Below are 20,415 nucleotides of genomic sequence, written 5' to 3'. Positions count from 1 at the left end.
CCTTTACAGTTAAAAAAAATATTTTAAAATACAAACAGGTATTATTTCTATACCACAGCTTCCAGTCTTTTGTTTTTTTCAGCCACACCTTCAAACAAAGAACACTGAGTTCTTTGAGTTCCTAGGACAGGTGGAAAAAAAGTGTGATGAAACATTAAGCACACTTGATTGGTGTGACTGATAGCAAATTTAATTGCAGTTTCTCCTGCAGTGCTTTTATATGATTGCAGTGGCTGAATTAATACAGAAAAACCTGTTTTGCTTACCAACTACTGCTGTTCACCTACAGTTTCCTTACAATAAAGAAGCAAAAATCATCTTTCTTTTTAAGTTGAAAGATTATGCGCAGAAGACTTCTACATTTATATGTCCTAGGCACATTAAATACATAAAATGGGTCATATTTCCCCAAGAAAAACAACAGCAAAAGTCAAAGCCTTGCCGAGCAGTCGAAAAGAAGGAACACCTCTCTTCTTCTGACTATATGCACTTTGAGAAACAGGAAGGAATCCCACCACAGAAGCAAACCAGTCAAAACTTGACAGGGCTTTGCAGAACAAGAAAAACTTGCTAACATTCATATACTTACAAGATACTCAGCACTCTTGCTTATAAAGCTGTTTTTATTGAGTTGTTTAATAAAACCAGAAAGCCATTCTATCGCTAGGCATATAAGCCAAATACTCCTACCCTCCTTTACAATGAGTTTTCTGTGTGTTAGCTTAGTACAGTGTTACACAGGATCAAACAGCACATAGCCAAACTTAAGGCACACGCTGAAGACTGACAAAGAAAGAAAAAAATGTTACCATCAACTACAGACTCTTAAGAGGACAGTTTTTCCAAAGCAACTTGCTAACATACATCATAAGCAGCAGGTGTTAGTATTAACTTGTAAAGCCTTTCTTGTTGCCCTTGGCATCCCTGGGCAGATTCAATTTCATGTGGGATTCATAACTTCCCCAATTCCATCCCAGCTGTTTATACAATGCACCTGTACTCCCTCCTAGGTTACCTGTCCATGCTGTCACTTTCTGTAGGCTTTCCTTTTGTGATTGAGTTTGTCCAGGAGCAACTTCTTCATCCACGAAGGTCTTCTGGTATTTTTGTCTGACTTCCTTTGTGTTAGGATGCATCATGGGACCAATCAGATCCTTGAAGATGCCAAAGTGTGCTCTCCCAAAACCTCACTTCTCAAACATCATGAGAAGTTAATTGGCAGAGATTTCTTCAATGTGAAGTTTCAGCAGCGTGCTTCAGTTCCCTCATACTTCATACAGGCAAGAGTAGGGCATCAGTTTTTTGTTGACAGCAGATGAACGTATTCAAAGAGAAATGATTAATTTTTACTTATACAAAGACTGCCATACTAGGGCAGAAGATTGTTTCATTGGTTTAACAAAAATGGCTGCTTTGAGACTCTAGGGACCTAAACTTTGTCATAATGCAGACAAAGAAAGAATCAAAATCTCTTAAACACATTGAGTGCCCTGACTAATTAACAGACTATTTATCAAGAGTATTCAGGTGCAGAGGTGGGACAAGTATCTTTATTCCATCAAGGTAAGACACAGCAATCAGAAGAGCAGAGCACATGATAAACATCAGATCTGAACAACACTCAAAATTTTAAAGAGCGACAGTCACATCTGTTAGAATCAGCATTTCGTCTCTCCAAGCCTCATGCTCACTGCAAAATCTACAGGTGGAAGACACCAGTGTCATTTCAAAAAACATAATTCACAGCATGTTCAGGAAATCCTTGATTTTGCATACATGCAGAAAACAAAATCTCTTCCCTGACTATACTCGCACATTTTGAAATCCATGGGAATGTTGTTCTCTCAAGTGTCACAAAGGCAAGTGATCTCACTGTTCTGCACCTGCTGCCTCACGCTGTGGCAGTCAAACATGCACCTACAAACCACAGCAAAGCACACAGGTCTCAATCTGGCACATGCATAATGTTTTTCATCTTCAAACCCTCTGAACAAAGGAGGAAATCACATTAATCTTCACAGCACTCGTGAGAGATAAATACAAAATGATTGCTTACCCCGTACGGTGCTTTATCTGAAGATTTTATCTCACAGGACTCTGAACGCAGCTTTTGTGCCTTAGCACAAGGCTAGCAAAACTTCCTGAATTCATTAATGAAAAATAGTCACAGTAATCATTTTTTTTCCAACGACATCAAAAACGGTCATGAGGCAATCCCTGAAGTTTGTTTTGAAACTGCATTGACAGTTGAGTACATTAAGCTGGAAGCAGAAGTGAAAAGGACCAAAATGGGTCCATTTGCAGCATGTCACAACATATTTCTGTCTGGAACCTCCAGCCTTTCTGATGTTCTGCTTGGCTCTAAATGCCACACTCATGAATTTATACATTAACAGAAGTCAAGCTGTCTAAACGAAGTCTCAGTGAGTGGCTAATGTGCTTCCAAGATGTCAATCTTGGCTGAAGCAGTAAGAGTTTTGGCTTGAATGAATCACCTTGACATCTATGGATACCTATAACAGGGTCAAATGCCATGCATGACTTTCAGGGAAGAGGCACACAAGTTCTTGATGAGCTTTCTGATCTGACAAAGAGATTAACTGGAAAGCTGTGCTTTGTGGTACGATTATGTCACCATTAAGTCATGAGACTCCTAATAGCAAGGGTGTTGTTAGCATAGGACTCTCATCAAGGTTCTAGAGCTGCTTGGAAAGCACTGGACCCACTTGCCTAAAAGAGAACTGATAGAGAAGAGAGAATGAGTACTAAACAAACATGCAAGGAAGATGCACTAGGATGATTAAGGAGTTGGAGCATCTTTTATGCTCATGTGAGGAAAGGATGAGAGACTTGGAACTATTCAGCCTGGAGGAGGCTCAGGCAGGATCCCATCAATGTCTACAAATACACGACAGAGGAAATGAAGAAAAAGGAGCCAGAACTAATGAACACAATTTAAAATGTGAATTTCTACCCAAACACAAAACCTGTGAGACACTGGAGCAGGGTGCCCAGAGAGTCTGTGGAATCTCAGTCCCTTGAAGATATTCAAAACCCAGCTGGACAGGGCCCTGGGCAAGCTGCTTTAGCTGACCCTGCTTGAGCAGGGGGTTGAACCAGATGATCAAGGGGTAACTTCCCACCTCAACCATTCTGATTCTGAGATGTTTAGTCTAATTTAATTTGCGACTTTGCATATTTAAAATACAAACATGAAACCTCACCAGAGAACACACGCATTGAAGCTTTACTCTTGACACACAACAACAAAGCTTCTCTCAGACTAAAGTTATACCAAAAATTTAAACAATGTGGAAGACAACAGTAATCACTGTAAATCAAGCTAGAAATCCCACCAGTCTTTTTTTCTTTAACTTTTCCAGCAATGCTACACTGCCCAACAGATTCCTAGTATTTGTCATAAAATGTCAATGTCATCAAAATGTTCTGTATCACAGCAAATGCATATAAATGTATATAAAATGCATATCACTGCAGAGTGGGAGATTTTCAACAACAGAGGCTCTGCAGGCAGACTAATATTTTAACATGCTTTTAAAATAGGAAATGTCTATTGTTTACGATCTCTGGTGAATTCTAACATCAAAAATCAACTCTTCATTATTCCTACCTTCCTGAAACATTTCATTACACCATTATTTATCCAAAAATTACTCCTGACATCACAAAACTACATTACCTTCAGCTGCTGCACTTAATACTGAATGTTTGGTGTAAAGAGGGGCCAAGAACACATTTATAGCTCATAGACTGTGATAGCACTACTAGTGGTAAAACACCTACTGTGAGAGAAGAGATTACAGCAACACAATTTCTCGTTCCCACTGCTGCTGCTTGGCAGAATGGTACACATCTAGATTATGACAGAGATGTGTACCATCACACACACGTGGCCTCAAGAGGGAAAATACTGCGGAGTGTTGCATGTAGTGATACCTTTTAAATGAAACCAGTCCATATGTGCTTGCTGATTGAAATTGCCCAGTTACATGAGATCTCCATTCAAGAGAACTCTGTGCTGTGACAAATGAGAAAAAGAATGCTATTGAAGAAAAGATGTTTTAAGAAGTCACAAAGCAGAAGAAAGGTGAAAAATGAAGAAACGGAGAAGAGAGTAGCAAATCCAACCCAACTATTACTGTTAGCATTGCAGACTGAAGTTTTCAACAATAATTTTTCATTTGCAATACAGAAACGTAACAGGCAGCAAATTGTTCAGCATGTGATGTTTTCATCTCACTCCTGACCGCAAGAACAGCATGTACTGTTGTGTCACACAAAATTCATTACAGGATCAGGATCTTTTATGAAGTGGCTGCAGTAACAAACTTCTCCCAGCACATAGCTAGATTTTCTGGGTAAAAAAGGGAATGGAAAAGTCCAAAAGAGCACAGACAACTTAACTCTTTCTTGAGTAAGAAAAGGTACTCAAATAAATGCATTTACAGTAACAGTGGAAAAAATACAACTTTCTTTTATTATGCTTTGGTGCATTTCTCAAAGTAAAAGTATTCTCTTCCTGAGAAAGGTTGCCCTGACTACTCCAGATCAAACACTTTGTGTGTTATAGACAACTTCCTGAGAAAACAAAAACTCAAGAAGGGAGCTAGCAGCCTATTAATATACAGGTTATAATACATATTGTCCTTCGGGGAGACATCAAAAATGACCGCATCTGAGAACAAGATTTTCTTTCTTTCTCATCTAGCATGAATACATCATTTCTTCAGAGAAAAGGACTCCTAGCTAGATTAAATGACTTTCCAAGCACCATGATGAAATTTGCCAAAACTTAACATAGTCACAGCATCCGAATTCAGAATAAATTCTACCAGTATTTTAAAAACAAGCATCAGCTTTATTTGTTTTAAAAAAATGTAAGAGGAATTAGAACAGCGTCTATGGGATGCTGCCAAGTCTCCCTTCCTATTCATCTCTGTAATGACCCATATACTACATTGCTGATTTTATTTTTTTTCATTTTATTGTATATTCTTCAATCCCAATTTGAGTAGTGACAATGCTCAAACCCACATCTGGTCATAAAGTTTCATTAGAACTGTGTTAATAGAATTTAAACAAATTATGCAAAATAACAAGTATGTTAAATGGTTCTGCACTGAGACACTGACTTCTCAGCAGCTATTTGTTTAAGTGCATGAAGGAGTAATTACATTGCCTCTGAAAGTTTACTTTAAAACAACCAAAACTCTACGACACTAAAATTTTAATAAAATAGCAAGAAATACATTCAAACTCCAAGGGAAAGGATGATCAATAAAAATTCTGCCACTGATACCCATGCAATATCCATGGTTCAAGCAATCCAAGTCTGAGACTTTCGAGACTAGCAATTACATGAACAACTTTTGTCCTTTTGGATACTTTTATCTTCTCACATATTTTCCTATGGGCATTATTTTTTTTTTTCTAAAAGTTAAGATAATATCAGGGTGTGACAAACAACATCCTGCAATAGGGACACTGATTAGAGATTTCTGGGGAAAAAAAAAAAAAGATTTTCAAGGGAACCATAAAATCCAATTACTGTTGTTCTTACCACTTATAACCCATAGAACTCAAATGACTTGGGAGAGTACCTAATGGAAAACAGTACCCACAACAATAAAATAATAATTATAGGATGCAGAAAACACATTCCCAATCTGCTTCTGAAGTATGAAAAGTTCAGCCATGAACTCATTTTAGAGCTCAGTGCAAAAAAGATAAACAAGAACAAAGTCACATTTCTGTACACTGCCCAGATTCAGTCTCTGGTGATCATAAAAGCAATAACCATATATTCTAATTAATGATATTTCAGGATTAAATGTTTAGAACAAAGCAAAAGATGTCTGAATTTATAACTTGACTGTTCAGTTTGCAGAAATGTTTGCTTTTTACCAGATTCTATAGTTAGCATTTTCACACTTTTGCAAAAAACTTTCGAAGCAGATAAGTAATGTCAAACAAAAAATAAATCCTACCTGTTTCCTCTTTTCAGGGGGAAGGGATGGATCTCCATCCTACAAATAAACAGATGTTATTGACAAATTACTTCTTGAGCTTTGAGTCTCACTTCTTAACACATAATTTTAAGTAATTTTTTTTTAATTGTTTCAAAAATACTGCATCTTGATTAACACCAGTAATGTTCATTTCACCTTACATTTTTTTTCTAAGGCTGAATATTTTTTTGTCTTTCTAAAACAGCAGGTCATTACAAATTTATTTTGCATTGTTTTTCATAACGGTACATTAAGTTGCTGTGGAATAATAATACTGCAGTCAGTTTTTAAATGGAATTATGACTGAAACTAATTTTCTCCAAGCACAAACTGTCTTACTGTGTCTCATATAACAGCCACTACCTCATCGGTGCGGAACAAATGAGTAATAATATGATCAGGACTGTACAACTGCAGGGCTACTATAAACAAGTACCTAAATGCTTTCTACAGCACTCATTATAGAATGCTTTTGATATTCAAGTTGCTTCTTGTCCCCTTCTCATGTGGTGTACAATAAGAACAACCTACAATCAGCTCCCGGTACTTCTTTTTCAGGGACTGATGTCGTTCTCGAAGCTGGTTGGCCATGAGCTTATACTGGTCTCTTTCCTGTTGACAAGTGTCCAGCTCTTTGGAGAGGATCAGCAGCGCCTCCTTTTTACTTTCGAGCTTCCTCTTGCACACCAGGTACTGCAGAGGAGAAAGAACAACATGAATCTTACCAGTCACTCCTACCCCAGCCAGTACTAGATTCAACAGTTTCCAGTTTTTCACGGAGAAGATGGAAGACAACTCACTGCACAGAATGAAACTCTGTTACAAATCTTCTTAGCTTACTGTTAATCACTGAAAAGAAATTTGTTATTTCAGAATCATGAAAATCCATTTGCAAGGCCACATGCTCTCCTGACTACCGTGAGTTACAAAATTTAGCAATTCATATTTCCACTCTTTTCCCTCATACGTAACAAAATGAGAAGTCTCACATTTTGGCCTGAAAGCCCAGGAAGGTTGCTGGAAGAAGCAGCCTTTGCAAACGCCCTTTTCTACTTGATTCCACAAGAGCCAGCTCTGCTAGCCACCAGCACTTCCTGCTTCGTTCTCTCTGCCCTCCCTCTTTTCCCCACTACCAGCAATGTCCTCTGGACTCACACTTCTCCCAGGCAACGAAAGACGGCCCTGTTATGACCAAAAGAGCAGTACAAGTGCCTACCAAAAAGTACCTGAATCATTTTAGTGTGTACCCTATAAACACTGACAAAGGAAATTACTTCACAAGAATGTGAAATAATGCAGGAATATTGCAAGCATTTGAAAGGAGAGGGAAGATGCAAGTGAGACTTTCTCTCCTTTCACCACCTCTTACTTGTAGGGCTCATACACAAAGCGAAGCAGAGCTTACAAATCTCATTTCTTCTATATTTATCTACTTCACTGCATTTCCCTGTGGAGAGGAACATCTACAGCAACTGAATTTTACCTATCAGAAGCTTCAGGCAACTTCTTCGATTTAACACAGTGGTCAGTCAGCAGATTCTTCTCACCCACCTCCTGACACTACTCATTCTATGTAATATTTCTAATTCTGATGTTACATGAAATCTGGCACTAAATACACTCTGACTGTGCTCTGCAAGAGACCAAATATCACAGCATTCATGAAAACAATTTATAGTTTCATTACGTACTCTGACAAGAACACTTTGTCATTACGGGCTCGTGCACAAAGCAAGAGCATCAGCACTTCCACACTCTTCAAGTCAACGCTGTTCTTTGGGATAAAAATCATCACCCATATGTAGAACTTAGTTGGAACTGACTTTGTTAACCTCAATTTCAAGGAAATGAGAGAGGGAAAGGAGATTTTAGCACAGTACTACAGACAACATTTTCCAAAAACGGTAAATGCTTAGTTGCAAAAAAGTCGAAAGGGAATGAGAAAAGCAATTCCAAGAAGGATTTGAACTCTCAAAAAGGACACTTCTACCTTGGATTAATTTTATTTCTGGCACTACTGAAGTTGAAATCCTGCCATAAATTTTCTGGATTATGATGCCTTCGCATCAACTTTACAAAGGCAACTGTAACTCTGTACTTATGTCCTTACTGATACCTTACACAAATGTCAAGTCCCCTGATAAAACATGGAAAGGCATCAGAAGCTAAACTTTAATATTGTCAGCAAAAGATTATAGTGACGTGGTAAACTGCCCTAAACTTGATAAAATCATTCTTTCACTTACAGTGAAATACTTGTCTTTGACAATCTATTTTCTCTTTTTCCAGCTTCATCTCATGCCTTAGTCAGTTCAAAAATATGCCTTCACTATATGCTTTGTAAGTAAGTACAATCTGACACAGTAATTACAAACAACTCCCCCAGTCACTTAAAAAACACAGAACAAAACAAAAACCCCAAACCCTGAACCAGCCCCATTCCTGCAAATGGCCACTCATGGGGTGCTGTGTGAAAGTCAGAAGCTCATCTGGACTGTGAGCTAGATCACAGAATCCTTACCAGGCAGGTAACATAGTGACAAACAAAACCTGCTTCTGCCACTACCATGCACACCTTCAAGGCAAACCAGTGGGGCTTCACCTTTTACAGCAGCATTGGTGAGAAAAAAGGAAACTCTCCATTATCTGTCATGCTGTCATATCTGTTTTGGGCCCCTCACTGCAAGAAAGATATTGAGGCCCTGGAACGTGTTCAAAGAAGGGCAACAAAGCTGGTGAGGGGTCTGGAACACAGGCCATATGAGGAGAGGCTGAAGGAGCTGGGAATGTTCAGCCTGGAGAAGAGGAGGCTCAGGGGAGACCTTATTGCTCTCTATAACTTCCTGAAGGGAGGTTGTAGTGAGCTGGGGGTCGGCCTCTTCTCTCGTGTCATTAGTGATAGGACCAGGGGGAATGGTTTCAAGCTACGGCAGAGGAGATTCAGGCTGGACATGAGGAAGTATTACTTTTCAGAAAGGGTGGTCAGGCACTGGAATGGACTGCCCAGGGAGGTGGTGGAATCACCGACCCTGGGGGTGTTCAAGGAAAGACTGGATGTTGCGTTGAGGGACATGGTTTAGTAGGAGCTATTGGGAATAGGTGAACGGTTGGACTGGGTGATCTTTTAGGTCTTTTCCAACCTTAGTGATTCTATGATTCTATGATTCTATGATTCTATGCCAGCAGTGGCTGAACCCTAAGCAGGATGCAGAAACAGGAGTTCAGGACCTACATGAAAAGTGTAATCGTCTGCAACTAGCACAGAATAAGTTTTACCTTGGTTAATTAAATGCTGATGATAGACCTTATAGAAGAAAGTGGCCTGGCATCTCTTACTCTGGCTTTTACCATAAAAATCAGCATCTAGTGGGCTTTTTGAAGCCATTTTTGTCTTCTGCATATATTGAGTTTCCCAAATAAGTGGCATAAAAATAGCAATAATATATAGTAATTTGTTTCCATGGGTTGGTGGTACAAGAGACAATAAAGTCACAGCATTCTTGTGGAATTTGATTATTCAGCAGAGCTATGGTTCCAATTCCAATTACCATTTTTGAAAGAAAAACAAATGATAAAAAGAAAGACCTCGAGGAAGTAATTCAATATGGATATGCTTCAGAATATATATTTTAAAAAAAAAAAAAAAGAAAAAATTTACTAAAGACCATAAGTTGACTTAACCAGTGTATAACAGATAAGAACTATACTTGCAGAAATAACTGAGTCCCATCAACAGTCTTCTACACATGAGCAAAGGCGTGCAGCCAAGCTGGTGTGCTTTCAAAAGGAACATAAGACTTTAAAAGTCTTTATGGAGCAATGCAAGCACTAAGAAAAAACTTCCAACACAGTCTGAGAAAAGGAATTCAACAAATGCTTCTGGCATTTGTACAAAGATTTCTTCCACTGCACTTGACAAAAGAAGGCAATGTCTCACATACAGCCTATCAGTGAGACAAACAAGTGCATTCTGTTATCTGCTGTAAGAATACGGTATATTCTTGTTATTTTTTGTTTCCTTTTAATTGACATTTCAAAAGAATCTTTGAATTTAAAAAACAAAGTTAAACCAGAACAAGCTACTACGCTTTCAGTCTAAAAGCTACTGTGTACAACTTCTCGTATCTGTCTAGTGACTTTTATCTATATTCGCTGTTATCTGTAATAAAGCAAATTATAATTGCTACAAGGAAGATCATAATAATTAAAGGAATATATATGACATCCTACATTACTGCCTGAACTGCTTTACAGCCAGATAACTGCTTTAGAGAAATTGAGTGAAAAAAGACTGACATTACAGGAGAGTGGAGCTACTCCAAGGTGACTCTACATCAAACACTTACTATTTGTCCACTGCTATTTTTAGTGGTAGATCCGGACACATCTCATTAATGGCACCACAGACATGGTCTAAAAATCAAATGAAGCTGGGACACGTCAAGGTTTTCAACCTCCTTTTTTCAAACAAACAAACACACCAAATTCCTATCATAAAATAAATTTGTACAAATTACTTGGCTATTTCATGGCAATTGGTGCCAAGAACGAAAATACCTGAGGCTAAAAGCAAAGATATTTTCTCCAAGATCTGCTTTGAAATCAGCGTGGCTCATACTTCACGTTCCCTGAACACTCCAGGATTTTGTGTCCTCCACATGCATGGGACACCATGAGGTACATGGGCCTGGAAATCCATCATTCACCACACTCTCAGAGAAACTGTAACCTCTATTCAACATCCTTTGGACAATAGATCCAACTACTAATTAACTGCCTTCAGTTTTATCAGATTTCACTTCACTTTGCTCCTGCAGGCAAATTTGTTGCTCAAGTTACAAGTGGAAAAGCCCCAAAATGCACTGCAACATCACTGTCCGGGTTGTTTGCTGGCCAGGTTTTGGTAATGTTGCTTCCCAGAAGTTGGAAGAGTTTAACCTGAAGTCATCTGGAAGAGCCAAGCACTCAAACTCAAAGCAATATGCAATTACTTGCCATTTGCCTCCCATCTCCTATAAAATCCAAAACAGTGTACTTACCTTGGCTGTAACACACAGTACCAACTCCTGACCAGCACTTCCTCCTCTGGCTACCTCCTAACTTCTGGAGTTTGACACAAGTTTGTATCATTCACTGTAATGTAGACAGCTTGCTCAGAATACCACATCTTAAGCCTGGTGACAGTATTACACCAAATCGAAGCTGTTGATCCTTTAAGAATTAACATCAAGTCATCTCATTTGGTAACTCAGAACACCTTCACAACGTGACCCAGCCCTATGTTTGCATACTAATATTTGCATTACAAACTTCACCATGTTTGTTCCCCAGTGTCCTTGTGACTAGGATTCTATGATTCTATGGTTCTATGACTAACTTAGTCCAAACTGCAACATGGAGACATGAGAAGCAGACACTTGCTTTGCTGCCTGAAATGGCAGCAGGCAGGTGTCTAGCACCTCTCACAGTTACCAAGAACTATGGAAAAAAGTAAGTCACAGTGTAAGAACCTTCAGCATTTCCACTCCCTTTCCCAAAGGAGGAAGTCATTAATTACAGTGCCAACTCAATCACCCAGGGACCTCAGAGCATCCATTTCCCTCAATCTGTCCTGGTCTACAGTTGCTGGCATTTGCCCTTATTCTGAAAACCTCTAAGATGAGTGGTTCTAAACCCTGCACAATCCCCTCAGATGGGTTTGTTTAACTACACTTCACACCGTCTTTGAGAAGTCAGAAAATTAAAGATACATTGTAGTTATGAAAATCTCACTAATTTTCCTTCCTCTTCTCATTAGTTTATTGTGCAGCAAAAAAGGCTAAGTTACAGGCAGGTTAAGTTTCTCACTCTTATTCAGAATTCACATCAGGAACACATGGCTATTTCAACCAGAACTACTGCTCAGTAGTTGTAGTTTGGATAAACCATTCCCCAAAACTATTCCTCCAAGTTTTAATCTGGCAGTTATTAGGGAAAGAAGCTCAAGAGCACATTCCCTGTGCAGTGCCAAAGATCATACACAGTTAATAATCAAGAAGTAGCCTCTTGAGAATGACAAATTAAATGGAGACTAAATTTCTTCCAACTAATTTTAGGAAGCACAGTCATGCATGAGTAGCAGTAAATAGCATAAAGTAGATGCTACAGTATATGGGAGGTGACAAGGAAAAAGTACCATTTTGACGTTGGATTTAATTCTGAAAACTGGCAAATGCAAGAAGGGAGCCATCAGAAAGAAGGGAGAGCCACTCTAACCTATGAGTATCCTAGGAAACCTGCTTGCTTTCAGTGGAAAACAGGGCCAAAAGTACACGTCTTCCAAGCAGTATGATGTCAGAACTGGTGCCGACTCTGAGGAAAGGCAATGGCAGAACAATCACTGACTTCAGTAGAAAGCACTGTAAAGACTGTACTGACAGAAGTCAGCAAGGACAGAGGTGGTGTTGCACACTATGCAAAAGTGGTTTTTCCCTATCACAAATGATCTTCTGATACTGCTCAACTCATCTCACCACCCCGTGATCATGCTAATACTTATTTCTTTATCACTATTTCTGTCATCATCTCTAGATCACATGAATTCCAAGGCAGATAACATGAAAGTCAAGCAAAAACTGAAATCACTCTCCTCTGTAGCAGAACATTCAGAGTCGGAAGTTTCTACAACCTCTCAAAACTACCTCACCTATCCTCGAACAGCATCCATACACCACAGCTTTCACTCCCATTAACAACATTTAGTTATGCTTCCTCTCATCCATACAGGGAAGAAAACTGAGCCAGTAAGGAATTGACTTATTTGAGTTGTCTAAATTAGTAACTTAGCTTATCCAGAAGTCAGACTGGGAAGTAAGCATGGACATTTAAAAATACTTAATAGCAAACAAACAAAACTCCACAATGAAGATTTTGGTCATCAAAATTATTTTCACAAACTCTTTTCAGTGAAGAGCCCTGTATAACATCTTACCATAACAGCTTTCTAGCGGCGCACTCAACCAAACAAGTAATATCAGCCAAACTACCTTTTCTTCATCCTCTTCCTGGTGGGACAGATATCTTGTTTGTATCATGGATTTTGGTGTGTTTTTTTGTTTTGTTTGTTTGTTTCCCAAATAAAGAAACATTCAAAAACACGTTCAAAGAAATGAGCCCTCCACTTGAGATAGTGTTTTGAGATTTATTAAAATCACATGGGTTTGGAGGATTTAGGTCACCAACCCATCTCAGTCCAGCCAGCAAGAAAGTTCTTGCTATGACATTTGTGTCAAACAAACAATTATTAACAGATATTAATGCTACAGCTTTACATTATCTTTTAAATATCTTAAACATGGGCTATGCAGTAATGCAAATGGTAGAAAAAAATCCAGACTTCAGGCAGACTTCTTGTATAATATAACAGAGTGCTTTACCTCTATGTATATCCACCCATGAAGAATTCTTGAACTCTGCTCAGGAGTGGGCAAAAATTACGTAGATTCTCACTCCTGTAGCTTGCTCTTTTGTGTTTAGTTTTCAAGATGGAAAGAATGACTCCTTCTGTTCCTTCAGTTTTTGCAAAGTTGGCTTTTACCCAGCATGCCTTTCTATGTCAACCTATTCAAAGTTAATGACTATTCAAGGTACATATGGCACAAAGACTGTTGAGCCAGGTGCACACTATGCCTGAAAGGCTGTAGCACAAGTGGAAACCACTTGTAAGCATGGAGGCCAAACACATGCACGAAGCTGGTGATGAGCATTATAAAAGCAGTGAAAGAGATGTGAAAGAGCACACTGCAGAAGGCGCTAGAGTGGAACAAGAGAAAAAAAGACAAAAACAGTAAACACAGAAAAAGAAAACACTGAAATAAGCAAGCACTCCTTCTAATGAAGAATAAAGAGCCAAACTACAGAGATACACAATTGTGTGTACAAGTGTTTGTCTATACACCTATCTGTAAGGATCAAAACTGCACTCTGCCACTTTTCCTAACACCTGCAACACCAGACTTAAAAATCTTACAGTTGCTTTGACAAGTATTTCAACAGAAGTGCCTTACAGCTTTCAAATTTGGAGGACCAAGTGTGTGGAAATGAACAAGTATGTCACATTGATTTGAACCTACTGGCTTCTGGCCTTTTAGGTCAAGATTTTATATCCCACTCCGCGTTTTAACTGTCCATCAGCTGTGTGAGTGTGTTTGGTTAGAGCTACCAAGTCTCCTCCTGCCAGCGTTAAACCTTATGCTTTGACAGTGCCTCAAAATGCTTGTATAATGTGTACAAAACAAATTTTAAATTGCCTAACTGAATCTAAGAGCTCTGGAAACTAAGCTCTATATCTTACCCTGAAATTACATGTTGAGAAATTGGGTAAATCAGAAAAACAAATTACAATTTACTTAATAAGCCAGAGCCACTTTCTCACAGACCCCCTAGCACGTAAATGGGTAGATCACACAAAGTTAATCACAATAGTGGAAGAAGTATGAAGGCAGAAGAGAAACTGTATCACTGTCACTGTGTTCTACAGACTTCACATAGAAACAAAGCTTACAGCCTGCTGTAGGAACAGATAGAAGGGATGTCACTACGTCTCTGTTTTTGAAAAACAAAAACAAGAAAACAACAGGAATTATATGTATGCTACAGTATTTGCAGGAATGTAGCTTAGCACAGCCATTAAACTTTGCTACAATCAAGAAACTTTAAAACAAGTAAGTGTTCAATTTCTGGATTGAGTTTTTAGGTTAAATCGTAACAGAAGTCAAAAAGTTCTACAGTAACTCTAGAGGGCATTCAGAGCTGAGAACAGAGCTGTTCGCTTTGAAAACACCTTGTGAACTGTTAGTAGTTCTTACCCTTCCCTGACACACAACACTATCCCTGCCCACAAACAAAACTCCCATTTGGGAAGAGAGATGGCAGATGCAGTGCTGCACAACCACGTACTGAAAGCGTGCCTTTCACTTTCTTATGGGTTATCTTGTGCGTTTGAAAGCATGGTGTGTATGGAAAGACTTCAGTTCTGAATGCAGCGCACAATTCCGGCACTCATGAATTCTGAATTCATTGGGACACGTCAGGTTTGGCATTGAACACGTGCACCTTTGACAGGGCCTTAGGCCATGTTTAAAAGCATAGCAGAAGCAAAGCCCTCCAGAAAGAGCAGTTCACTTCTGCGGATGGTGCTCTGAAACAGTTAGGTTCTCATTTAGACACGAGCCTTTTGTGAAGGCAAAACAAAGTTTTGTTTGTTAGCTGTAAAAGTAAAATGGTATTTTGATGTTCTAAAGCAATTCCATAAATCAGAATGCCAAACTAGTCAGAACAGCATGGTATTGCCTACTGAATTGGCTTAACATTGACGATACTCCTTAAAGGATCCTGGTGTCATGTCGGTTTGAGTCTGGTAACATCTCTCAGATGAACATGTGCACTTGTAGACATCAAAGAACTTTTAATATGGAAGCAGCAGATAGCATTTGCTAATCTTTACCCTGAAAATCCACTTCTACCTGCATTAATGGCACCGTGGATGACAACACCCTGCAGTTTACGGTGCGAGCACTATACAGGCTGAAGCGCCCGCTCCGTCCCGCCGTGCCCGCAGCCCGCAATGCAACGCTGGCGGCAGGGCTGCAGGTGCCGGACCTCCCGGCTTCTGTCAGCACGAGGCCTGAGGCCTCAGATCCGCCCGGCTGTCAAACCAACAGCAGCGGTGTCACCGGTGCGGACACACCGCCTTCCAGCGAGCGAGCGGGAGTTAAGGCGGGCGAACCGAGCGGCAGGGCCGGCCACGAGACGGAGGAGGCAGCGCTGAGCGGGCTCACGCCGTGCAGCAGCGGCCGCACCCCGCCCCGCTCGGCCCTGCGCGGCTCAACCTCCCGCCCCGCGTCCCCATCGCTCCCCGGCTGGGGCCCGCAGCCGGAGCTCCGCCGCACCGCGGCCCGCCCCTCACCCGGCGGGGCCCCGCGCCCTCCCGCCGCCTCACCTCGCTCACCAGCCCCTGCCAGTCGCTCTCGCTACGGTGGGAGCTCATGGCTCCGGCCGGCGTATGGCGGCGAGCGGCTCCGCCCGCACCGGCGCGGCCTTCCGCCGAGCGGCCCGCGGGGAGAGGCGGGGCCTGGCCGGGCCGCGGAGCTGGGCCCGGGCCGCCTCCGCGCTCCGAAGGCGCCGTGCGCGGTCGGGCGCCGGGAGCGGCCTGGGCAAGGCACGGCCAGACCCGCGTGGAAGGAGCGGCCCGAGGACCGCTGGTGTCACCGGCGGAAGCACGGCAGCCCGAGCGCGATGGGGACGTGGTGCTCTCTGCTCGTCCGGGGGCCTCGGGGGCTCTACCTACCCTCATCTGAGCAGCGAACGCAGCTGCAGCGTACTGCGTCCTCACAGACAAAATCCACCCAAGGCACGACCGCCTCAAAAATGCCTAAACTGGGAAATCCGGCTACGCTGTGGAGGAGAGGAATTGGATGGATCGAGAACCTCAGATCAAAACAAACAAGTAAAAATCATAAAATGGCTTAGGTTGAAAGGGACCTTAAGGGCCATCAAATTCCAACCCCGCGCACATGGCCATCTTCTGCTAGATTAGGCCACATAAAGCTCCATCCAACCTGACCTTGAATAATTCTAGGGATGGGGCATCCACAGCTTCACTGGGCAACCAGTTCCAATGCCTCACCACCATCATACTGAATATTTTTTTCCCCAACATCTAATCTAAATCTGCCCTCTTCTAACTCAAAACAACTACCCCTTTTCCTATCATATCTGTCCACAAGGAAGAGTCCATTTTCTATCTTTCCCACAGGTCCTCTTTAAAATACTGGAAGGTCTCCACAAAGCTTTCTCTTCTCCTGGTGGAATAACCCCAACTCTCTCAGCCTGTCTTCATCAGAAAAGTTCTCCAGCTCTTTGATCATCTCCGTGGCCCTCCTGGGAACTCACTCCAACAGATCCCTGTCCTGCTTATTTTGGGGTTCTCAGAGGTGAACACAGCACTCATGGTGATGTCTCACAGCAGTGGAGTGGAGGGGAAGGATCACCTCTCTCACCTTGCTGGCCGTGGTTCTTTCACTGCAGCTCAGGATACATTTGGTTTTATGGGCTGCAACTGCACATTGCATCTTATATCAAGCTTTTCATCCACCAGTACCTCCAACTCCTGATCTGCAGGACTGCGCTCTATCCACTCATCACCCAGCCTGTACTGATGTTTAGGATTGCCCCCCACAATTATTCTTTGTTTTAAATAACACAATAAACAATCCAAGATGAAACAGTAACACATATCACTCCTTACCACAGTATCTCCATTGTTAGGATGTTGTTTGTGGTTTGGCATCTAGCAACAGTGTCATTCTGTTCTCTGAAAGTTAAGAGTCCTTCTTTTACAACTTCACAGCCCTTCAAGCAGGTGACCCCTCAGTCTCAGCATGAATAACATCATTTCTTGCCCTGTCCCTACACTTTCTTCTTCATCTTTCCTGTAGGTCCTCCTCAAATGCTGGAAGACTTTAAACACTGGACTGTCTCCCAAGTGCCTTCTTCAAACAAAATAACCCCAACTGTCTGAGCCCTTCCTAACTGCAGAGGTGCTCCAGCCCTTTCATCATTTTCATGGCCTTCTTCTGGACCTGCTTTTTTCTATTTCAGGTGAGTAATTAGCAGCCTATGTGGAAAGAAGCATAGGTCACATATAAACTCAGAGGAACTCTATTTGAATTAAATTAACAAGTCTAATAAATATCTACAGTTACCTGCATATACATATATTTATATATATATATATATACATATATGTAAATGTATATATATATATATATACATATATGTATATGTATATATATATATATATAAGATCAAAAGAGCTGCTGGCTTTGGCATGGAGCTGTAGTTTGATGGGGTATATGCAGGGTTCATACATTTTAGGTGCAAATTATAAATCAAACTTAGACATTTTCTCCAAATTATAGACCATTTTCTTCTAAATTAGCTTTTTGTCATCTCTAGGCATTCTGTAACTTCAGTGCTCTAGAGGGTACATTCATCTTTCCTCCTGTTCATATTTTTCTGTGGTCTGTTATTGCACACATTGTCATGTGTGCAATACATTGCAAGCCTGCACATCCTCTCAGGCTTCTCAGCAAACCCTGCTGAAAAAGAAAGCATGTCGTTCGCACAGGCAAATAGCAAATAATGAAAATTACATGAAAAATAGCTATAATTTAAATGCACTGATTAGAATTGTTAATGGTATTAGAAACCCCATAATTTTCATATTATTGTAATAGTTAAAGCTTTACCATTACAAGCATAGTTGAATTCAACAATCTTTTTCCTAGCTTTAATTCTCATTTATGGAATGTGTCTCTGTTTTCTTGGTCTTGCAGTACTCCACACTCAGAATGCTCTTGCAGAAAGGGCTCTGCTTGTAAGATAACTCTCTAATAACCCTCATTTTTTGAGGGATGTCACTCATTTTAATCCCAAAGCTGCTTGCAGTCTTAACAGACAAAAGTTTTCATTTTTATTGATGATAATTATTCAAATGAGAAGTAAATATTCATGAAAGAGAGGTTATAAATCAAAAGGAATTCTCAGCACTTTCAGCTCTTACGATTTTATCAAACATCTGATGAGAGCTTGTGTTTTTCAGAAAGCCCCAGCTCTTGGATGAGAATAACTAATTTCTTCTGAATTAAAAAGCAAGATTCAGGGGAATAAATAAAAAACAAGCTGAAGTATGTTTTGAATGGACTTAATAGGATAAGAAAGGAAATAAAAGAACACAAATATGTATTTTTAAATAATCACATTTGGTGCCTGATAATAAAGTCTTTTGGCAGCTTCTTCACCTTTTCCAATTCTCTCTGTTTTACCTACCAGTAAGTACTACTTACTTTACTCACCACTGCAATGCTCCTACAGAACGGACCTGGCCAGGATGAGTTACTCTGCTGGACTATGAGCAGATGTTCCTACCTCAAATCACATAAACAAGCCAAGAAAATGATTGAAAAGAAGTACTATCAACCCCAATTTAGAAATAAGAAGCTGAAGAGAAAAGCAATTGTCTTGCTCAAGAAAAGCAAAAGTCTCAAACAGAACCAAGAAGCAGAATTGCAGATTTCAGGAGTACTGAAACATTCTGTTGCTTTGTCTCCACGTTACCTCCTTTGCTTTCCTTCTGTATGTGTTCATTAGATACACTGAGCTGCTTCTAGTGCTTCATCTCTTCCTTCTGCAACACTTTCCATATGATCAAACTTCTTGGTATCTTGAGTTCATCTGTTTTTTAACCAGGTTACCTGGCTTCCACTTCTTTAAGTATTTTCTACATTTCATTGAGAAGGTTCCAGACTTTCTAAACAGTTTTATGCTTTATTTATTTATTTATTTATTTTTGGTGTGTGTGTGCTTGGACAAATTACACATTCAGAGCTGCATCCAAACTACTCTGGCTCTTTTATGCAATTTCTCAGGTAACCAGCTCTAGGAGATTTCACCAAGAGTTTTCACTTGCAGATGATTTAATCAACAATTTTAAAACAGAACCTTCAGAAAGCTGTGTCTTTGTAAGACATAGGTAGAGAAAACAACCCTGTTTTTTAACCATGGATAAGCCAGTGAGTGGATCACTTCACATTTTGCTGCTTATTTTTGTCATCATTTCTCTACTGCACTAACGTGATCATTACATTCATGTCCAGCTCTAAAGAAATATATGATCAAAAGAACGGTGTAAATCCTTAAGATCTGGGCAAGCTACGTAATTGAAATGTAATGAAAATGTGTAGTACTTGTCCCCTGAAGGATGATTCAGTCTGACTCTGCACAGATGTTTCAGGGTTCCATTTAATCAGGGTTTAAATACCTCTGAATGAGGCTCTAACCTATCATAGGTAAAACAGATATTTTAGTACCTTTGGTAATTTATAGCGCTGTTATTCTGGTTTGCATTCTTGTTGCATTCTGGATTAATACACACTCAAAGCCTCATGTGTGCATTTTGGAGGGAGCATCCCATGTTTAGGAGTGCATTTATGTGCTCCCCAATTTTTTTTATTTCCTTTCATTTTTGCCTTTCCTCATCAGAGGCTGCTTCTTGTCCATTTATATTCCAGCTGCACCTTCTCAATTTTCTCAGGTTCATTGCTGGTTTCACTGTCCTGTATCAGCTCTTCTACTTCACATGCATGATCTGTCAGCAGGACAATATGATCTGCAGATCAGAAGCAGTTATTCATTTATGTTGAATCCTTTTGTGCCCAGTCAAGTCTGTGAAGGACACATCTTAGGCAAACAATAAAGGATCTTTAAAGTGATGGTGTTTCTTTTTTCTTCCTCAACAGCTTTGGTCCTTCACTCTATTATGTTATTTTGTATTTAGGTGCTGAGT

General features: G+C 40.3%; 1 protein-coding gene across 3 annotated transcripts in view; it reads right to left on the bottom strand.

The window, feature by feature from the left end:
- CCDC149 (coiled-coil domain containing 149) overlaps positions 1 to 16,099 on the bottom strand; it is a 52,343-nt gene extending 36,244 nt beyond the window's left edge. For 2 of the 3 annotated variants that reach the window (XM_042870673.1, XM_042870674.1), the window contains exons 1-3: positions 16,009 to 16,099; positions 6,561 to 6,722; positions 6,009 to 6,047 (exon numbers count right to left, since the gene is read on the bottom strand). In XM_042870673.1, coding sequence (XP_042726607.1) covers positions 6,009 to 6,047; positions 6,561 to 6,722; positions 16,009 to 16,056 — 249 coding nt within the window. In that variant the 5' untranslated portion in view covers positions 16,057 to 16,099. The remainder of the gene's footprint in view (positions 1 to 6,008; positions 6,048 to 6,560; positions 6,723 to 16,008) is intronic. The other variant, XM_042870675.1, reaches the window with a different exon arrangement.
- Positions 16,100 to 20,415: the final 4,316 nt, after the last annotated feature.

Source organism: Lagopus leucura, unplaced genomic scaffold (genome assembly GCF_019238085.1).
Source record: "Lagopus leucura isolate 7727_CA_CO unplaced genomic scaffold, USGS_WTPT01 Super-Scaffold_100004, whole genome shotgun sequence".
NCBI classification, from domain to species: domain Eukaryota; kingdom Metazoa; phylum Chordata; class Aves; order Galliformes; family Phasianidae; genus Lagopus; species Lagopus leucura.
The sequence above is the reverse complement of the archived record's forward strand: the minus strand, read 5'-3'. Positions and strand labels throughout refer to the sequence as shown.